General features: G+C 36.7%; 1 protein-coding gene across 1 annotated transcript in view; it reads left to right on the forward strand.

The window, feature by feature from the left end:
• Nucleotides 1–2,047: 2,047 nt before the first annotated feature.
• Nucleotides 2,048–8,110, forward strand: part of LOC110461562 — a 12,016-nt gene continuing 5,953 nt past the window's right edge. The window contains exons 1-8 of the mRNA XM_021515079.1: nucleotides 2,048–2,198; nucleotides 2,868–2,925; nucleotides 4,435–4,730; nucleotides 5,126–5,207; nucleotides 6,088–6,286; nucleotides 6,977–7,044; nucleotides 7,233–7,309; nucleotides 7,734–7,843. Of these exons, the coding sequence (XP_021370754.1) occupies nucleotides 2,121–2,198; nucleotides 2,868–2,925; nucleotides 4,435–4,730; nucleotides 5,126–5,207; nucleotides 6,088–6,286; nucleotides 6,977–7,044; nucleotides 7,233–7,309; nucleotides 7,734–7,843 (968 nt within the window). The 5' untranslated portion in view covers nucleotides 2,048–2,120. The remainder of the gene's footprint in view (nucleotides 2,199–2,867; nucleotides 2,926–4,434; nucleotides 4,731–5,125; nucleotides 5,208–6,087; nucleotides 6,287–6,976; nucleotides 7,045–7,232; nucleotides 7,310–7,733; nucleotides 7,844–8,110) is intronic.

The raw sequence follows: 8,110 nt of genomic DNA on the forward strand, positions 1-8,110 counted from the left end.
TCTCCGTTATGAGCGGACAAGTAAAAACCGGCCCGGCCCCTGCATCCCCAAGTATCCCTGTCAATTCTGCACCAGAGCAGTAAAATGTGGTCAATGAGATTTGGCCTGCGACAGATGATTCGTACCACGTACAATGTATGGCTGTGTCGACGGGGGATTTGTTCCTGTACGCCAACCAATCCACAGCATGGGTATGTAAGAACTGTGATACCCCAAACCACTTAACACTATACAGTTCAATCTCAGTTCAAAGTAACTCTTTTCAAGGCCTAGAGTTCGTGAATACCACATCTCTTGACAAATCGACACTATCATCAATGTTCAGCCCAGTACATTCATCTTCACTGAATGGTCACGCTACTAAAACCACACAACCCAAGCAGACAATGAACAATATCAAACCATTGTTATCAACGTTCAAAGCCTTAAGAACAATGTCCAGTATATACAAGTGCTCATTGACAACACAGAGCCTGACTCCATACTAGGAATCGAGACGTGGCTCCACGACAGTAGCCTATCGTGCAAGGTTCTACCTAGTAGTTACCAGGTGTACCCTGGAGACAACGACTGTTCAACATGGATGAGTCCTACTAGCGGTGAAGGACAACAGTGCCAGTATACAGATATATGTCAAAGGGCCGGCTTAGAAAGGATGTGACATATTAACACTGGCAGGACTTCCGTGACGAAATGTTAGCAATCCAGGAGGCTAAAGTTCCGCACAAGCAAACTAGATCACGCTTCACCAACCCCTCATCCTCGGGGTCTACACTCACTTACGCTGTCTGCACCCCTGGAATATGTCATGGCAAAATCGAAGGCTCGGTACGCGCCCCCTTGTGGATGAAACAAGAAGATTAGTTTGATCCTTGATAAACATCAAAAGAATCACGCGGTCGCTTAACGGTAAAACTGAAAGGGTGTCGCTCCTTTGTTATATTCAAAGGACATTTATCAGTTTAGCTTAGCGATTGGTAAAGGTATTTCAACTGAGACCAATGAAATATCTAGCCGCGTGCCTTCAATATTTTGCTATGACATATTCCATTGGTGCAAAGAGAGAAAGTGAGCGTAACCCCTGGAGTATCGAGGATGCCAACCCCTGAATACACACTGCTATAAGGCGTTTAATTCGTCAACGGGACAGAACGCATCAGATGGCCAGAGTCTCAAACAAAGACCGGGACAGATTCAGAGTGCTGAAATCCAAAAGTCACCTGTCAGTTAGGCAAGCATACGCCTGCTACCTGCGAGACATCATCAGACCTTTCCTGAAAAAGTGATATCAGAGGTGATGCTATTTGCAGATAACTGTCTACGAGTCCATCGGACAATCAACAGACAGGACAAGACAGTGCTCCAACAAGACCTGAAGGCTCTTGATCATGAGTCCAGGGAGAAAACATGGCAGATGCATGTCATTCAATCCAAGTGCATTACCATCAATATCTCCAAGAAAAGATTCCCCGACACCCAACCCTGCGCCTTGGGTTGGGTGTCGGGATTAAAGCCGCGTTAAAGCCATTTTGGTATCTTTGGAGTAGAACCCTGTGCCTTTCATGGTACACAGTAGAGACTGTCCTAGGAAGTAATTACTTTAACTGTTCCTTGGGAGTGTACAACAGTCCGCAAGTATTATCTTTGGGAAAGACATCAAACAGATAGATGCCATCAGATCCCTAGCATTCATGAAAAGAGCTTAGAGGCTGCGCCATGGATGCGAGGTAAAAAAACGTATCTTCCCTTGTTCAACCATTCTGGTGTATACTGCTACAGTACAGTTTGGAAACATTAGAGACGGTCCAATGACGAGTTACCGTAAATTTAAAGCAAAATGCAGGTACGTTTTAATCATAACCTGTCTATGAGGAAAACTATATAACTTGTCTGTTTCTAAACATATGAATATGATTTCTATAGTCATATTGTCAGATTAAACCTTTTTCGCTATATTTTTATTATGAAAATGATACCCGTGTTTTTTTCCGGATTTCTCATGTCGTTTCCCAAGTTAGTGATTACCCTAATCTTGGTGAGCAAGACGTTTAGCTTCTTGGACAACGCAACCAACCGTAAAATGCCAAAATTGTAACTACGGACAGTCAGTATTGGGGGGCATGAACATAAAAATGGATTGGGAAGGCAAAGTTTCATCCCTTTTGCGTGAAACGCAATCAAATTTGTCTCGGATGAAGGTTTGTATTGGCAACTTGAGCGCATATTTCTATTGACCAACATGCACCGGTCTAGTCATGTTTCACGTCAAAATTTTACAAATACAATAACAATACTGTACAATCGCAAGTAGAGTCTAGAGTCTGGGTATGTTAGTAAATTGACACTTTTGAGTCAATTTTAGTTCGACAAAATAACATTATTTGTGCACTAGGCTACCATTATCATTCTTGTATAATTTGGTTTATTTAAAATCAAATGTTCTGAGGACGCCTGGAGTATTTGAAAAGTACCCCCAACCTCCACCAGAGTGGATTAAGGAATGGATTTCCTTAAAGTGGAAGCAACATTTTTTTAATTATTGTCTAATTATATATGTTAATATATTAACATCTGTTTTGTATAACCAAGTGAAGATTTGTGGAAGATTATGGAAAGTGGATATACAACTTTGAAAAAAGACTCTTCCAGTCTCCTTTTTATGTCACTTTACTCTTAGTTTAAACAACATTGGGATACAACTCCTTTTTTTAGGGGCTTTTTTTCTCAACAACATCAGGATATGACTGCTCTTTTTCTGTTAATTTCCTTCATGTTTTAACAGCATCAATATCAGCAAGCAGCTGTTTTTAGCTAGATGTACTGGATCTGGAAATTACTGAAACAAAGGTTGACTTTGTCTTTTTCAGAGAAGAGTTGGAGATGGTACCTGTTTCCGTGGTAGCAACGACTGGAAGTACAAGAGATGTAGGTTGATTTTTGTTTTAAAGTTATCATTTTTTTTTAAAGATTATAAGTGCAAGTTTAACTAACATGATGATGACAAAATACATTCATCTTCATATTGATGTCATACATCAAGGTTTATGATATAAAACAAAAGAAACGTACATAGCCCACTGAACACCTATAGCTATTTCAGTTAATCACATTTACACATTCTAACTACTTGATGAATGAGGACATGAATGCATGCATTTCTTGAGTCTGTCTAAGAGAGTAAATATTAAATCTAGTCAACAAAACTGTTTACCTTGATGTTACTAGCTTAATCTTTTTCGATATAAGAAAATATTTTTGACTAGTATAATCTGTTATTTAAACTATTTTATTTAGAGGTCATTTACATTTCACTGACTTGTTTGGTTTTATTTGATGTTTGATGATCATATGTGTTCAGTATTCGGAATGAAATTTAATTTTTCAACATTCGTGATGTCATAACAACATTCGCTTTCTGAACATATTCCATGAACTGTGTTAGCTATTCTTGGTAAATATGTCCAGAAAGCCAATGTTGTTTTGACCTCATGAATGTTGAAAAAATGAATACATTCTTTATATTTATATTTTTAAGTGCTTTGAATTTTCCAATGCACGCATAAATAAAAATAAAAAAATGTTTTTTCCCCCTATTTATACATGGGGGCAACGCAGAAAAGAAAACAGCATGTTTTGCTGGAAAATTTGAAACTTCTGTTGGTGGTCCTAGCAACAGCGAAACAACAAAACAAACAAAATATAGTTCCATTTTCAAAATTTGATTTGTAGAATTTCTACAAGTCGTACAATATTACCATATACTTTACCTTACTTCAGCTTTAAAATCAAGCCAATAATGGTAATGTAAATTCATACTAGCATAACAAAACTACATCGATGGCTGTTCCATGGCGGATGTGGAGCAAGTTAAGCCCTGTGCTACGTCATTGTAGTGTATCAATACGCGGTGATGAGGTCACCTGTGTTATGCAAAATGAATGTCATTTTCAATGGGTACAAGTTAAGCATAAAGAACATAAATATAAATCTATGAAGGTTAATCTGATTTAACCGCAAAGCAAATGAATTTACAATTGCTGGGTTGATAAGTGATTAATATGGATCTGACAATTTTGTAATTTGCCATAAAAAATAATCTCTGCATAAATTTGTGATGAACATACTAATATTTTTAAATGAAGAATGATCAATTGTCAAGATTGATGCTATGAAATGAAAAAAATAATACAAGTTGATTTAGAAATTGTCTGTGTTAAAATTAAAACTTTGTTTATGAATGTAATCCAGTGTCTTTGAGTGTTAATTTTGCATACACAATAATCTTCAATTGAAATGACTAAAAATAGGTGCAAGAATTTTGGAGATTTGTAAAAAGATTTTATTTTTTTCATCCATAATTATTATTTGGCTCTTACCTGTATCCTATATAGGATATATACCTAAAACATCCCAATCACTGTTTTATTATCTTAGATTCCAGTTCATCTCCGACAATGAGGAGATTTTCTTCCACGTCAGACATACCACGAACCTCCCAGTACCCTGGTGGTATGACATCATCTTTCAGACAGGGGACACAACTCAGTACAATACCAGATACCTATGAATCAAGTGCCTTAGATAATAAGTCATATACCCCTGGCGGTGCTCTGACTGGCACCGCATATGGTGCCAATCACAGCACAACATACACAGGGGCCACTGGTGGTGCTAGTTCAAACCCCATGTTTACACAATCACTGCAGGAGAAACTGGACCAACAAAACAAGGTATGTAGATCTAGAGAGGAAACATTTTAACAAATTAACATCTTTTTTCCTATAGATTAACTAGTCTTGGTTTCCTCAATCCAACCAATTGTAAACGAAGCTTAAGTCTGTTTAATTACTATTGTGAGTATCCTCACTCAAGAGATAAAAGCTGTTCTATAACCTCTGTTGGTTTCCTCACTCCTGATCCGTTGGATGAGCTATATGTACAAGTAAATTACTAAAAGTAGTTGTTGTTTAAATGTGTTACCCTTATAATAAACCTGTGACATTTCTTTATAAAGTTTGATAATACACAAAACAACCGTTGTCTTCACGTTTTTTAGATCATTTTAAGGCTTGCGATCTTTCGTCAAAAGTCATGAAATACAAATTATTTGTTGAAATTTTGACAGCTAATAGATCAACTGATGCAGATGGTTCACAAGCTTGAAAGTGAGAGAAACAATTATGGAGAGCAGATCCGAGATATCCGAGGTAGGTCAGAGAAAATGTATTATACATGTGTGCAGTCAGGGTCAAGTGGATGAATATTGCATATAAAATATTGAATAATTAAAGAATATTTGTTCTTATTTCTGTTAAGTCAATTGGTTGGAGGATGCAGTAATGAAGATGTTTTTGTAGGAGCTATACAGTCACTGGGTTTGGAGGGTGAAGTGAGGTGTACTGCGTTTGTATGATATATAAAGTCCTTACCTATTGACTTTTTAACCTAGTTAATTTTCTTTAATGTCTTACAACAGTGTTGTTTAACCATAATTGACTTGAATTGTTAATGGACAGTAATGCAAATATGCAATAATGTACTTTTGTATGAGATATACAGTCAGGCAATGGGAGGTCACATGATGGGAAGATGTAAAAGAATGATGTGCTGTTGTTTATTTATGAGATATCCAGTCACATGATGGGAGTGTGTACTAGGATGATGTGCTGTTGTTTACTAGGGGCCTGTTCGTTTATGCGGAACAACCGGTTCGTCTGTTTTTAACTGTAACATTTTCAGGTACAAATACTGGCGGACCTGCAATTGTAAAATGCAGGCCTTGCAAGGCTTTGTCAAAGCTCGCCTGAAAACAACATCAGATTACTAGGTCTGACTTTATTTCATAAACGAACAATGGTCCTATTGGTTCAACCGTTCGAATCACGATAAACAAAATGGCCCTGGATATGTATGCGGTTAAAGTCACACAATAGGAGGGTGTAGTAGGATGTTATGCCAAAGTTATGTATGAGATATACAGTCACAGGGAGGGAGTTGTATTGGGATGATGTGTTACTCTTTTTGTAGGACATAACAGTCACAGGGAGGGAAAGTATACAAGAGAAATGTGTTGATTCTTTTTCGTAGGAGAGATACAATCACTGGGTGGGAGGATGTATGACAAGAATTCAGACAACTCAATAGAGCGTCGCATGGAGCAGGTGAAGCGTGAGATGTTGTCTGAGATACATGTGCTGCAAAATCAGGTACAAGTGTACCGAAACAAGGGGGACAACCCAGTGTCAGACATTCAAGTGAACTCCCTCAGTAGAGATATGCAGGATATGTAAGTATAAATCTACTATTGATAACTGTTACAGTATTATATTACTGTATATATCCTTTATATCTGTCTAAATTAACAACATTATGGTAAATGGTCATCTACTATATAGCTACATGTGAGATGACAATAACTATGCGGACATTTTTTACCCTGAGCCAAGGTGACCATTCATAATTTTCCAGGTGCATTAAAAAGTGTCGATATCAGCCATAGACATGCATTGTTTTACTGGCAATTGCACAAAAAATGGTTATTGTCACCTATGTTTGGCAAATGAGAAAAATAAATTATACCACCATCTTGTTTTGTGTTGGATTTATACAGATTCTTCCTCCACGATATATCTTCAAACTCTCTGTGTGTTCCAGATCCTAACAAAACAATATGTTCTCGCCACCTTTAGTTAGATAGTACAGTCTTATTTACGTTACCTTATATTCCAATGGCAATGCTGAAATTAGAAATGTCGTTTCCTACATCTGTAAAGCTATAAAGTTATGACGAAAACACATTGGGAAAGATTTAGAGAGAACAGACTTGTAACAATTTTCTGCTCATATAAACTTTGCATGTCTTTACATAGCCGTGTGAAATTTATAGAAATGTCCTAAATGACAGTAATTGAAGATACAAGCTGTCATGTCTAAATAATAAAAAAAAGTATGCAAAGAGTACATCATTATTTGACAGGAAACACACTTTAAGAGATGAAATGGAAACTGTGAAGAGGGATGTAGAAGTACTGAAGAGTAGACTCAGTAAGTCATTCTGTTGTACAATTTCAAATTTCTTTTTTTATTACTATCTTAAACCTTTGACATGTATCATTAACTTGGGCTGTGATATTGATGTTTACTTTTCCCTTGTATTGGTTATCTGATTTCATTATGAGTATGTACATATGTAATTTTATTAATCGTAGATGTACAATAACTTTTGTTCACAGTGAAAATAGAACTGGATATGTCAGGCATTTACTCTGACCGTAAAGACATTGAACGTCGTCAAGACAGGATTGATAGGGTAAGAGACCTTGTTGGTATTCACCTTTATGAAAGTCAAGGTCATTCTGTATCAAAATTGGTGACACTTTTGTGGTTATTAATAATCAAATAAATTGTATTTATTGACATAATCTTAATATCATAGAACCCATTTATTTTTAACATTGAATAATTTTCTTGAAATCCTCGTTGAAGTTGAATGTAATATATGTAATAATGAGCCTATCTGTCTTTCAAATATATACAAATATTGCTCTAATGTTACTATTTATTCTCTTTGTACAAAAAACATGGTTTGTAACTTTAATTAATCAAAGTGAAGCAATAACAAAACATTTTTAACTGAAACAACAAAATAGGAGATGAAAAGTAGTTTTCATTACTTACACTAGCAATAATTCATAATGTTTAAAGTGGATAATGAAAACAAATTCTCTCTACAGACTGTGCAAGATTTGTCTTCTTCTCCTGCCAAAACACTGTCCACTCCGTACTGGTCATCACCTGGGCATGCCCCTACTACTTCCGACAAATTACACATGTCAGAGCTCAGGTAATTATTAGACCTACAAACTACACATCTCCGAACCTCAGTATTGAAATCTAGAGTCGCAGCACATGGCCACATTATCCCATCTTTTAATGTGTTACGTATTGCATGTTTAGGTCACCTGAGACAAAGTCTCAAGTGACCTATTGCGATCGCCTTTTGTCCGTCGTCGTCCGTCGTCCGTCGTGCGTCCGTAAACAATTTACATTTTCGACTTCTTCTCCAAAACCCCTGAACCAATTTCAATGAAATTTTGCAGGGACCTTCCAT

The sequence above is a fragment of the Mizuhopecten yessoensis genome, unplaced genomic scaffold, assembly GCF_002113885.1.
Source record: "Mizuhopecten yessoensis strain PY_sf001 unplaced genomic scaffold, ASM211388v2 scaffold10635, whole genome shotgun sequence".
In the NCBI taxonomy this organism is placed as follows: domain Eukaryota; kingdom Metazoa; phylum Mollusca; class Bivalvia; order Pectinida; family Pectinidae; genus Mizuhopecten; species Mizuhopecten yessoensis.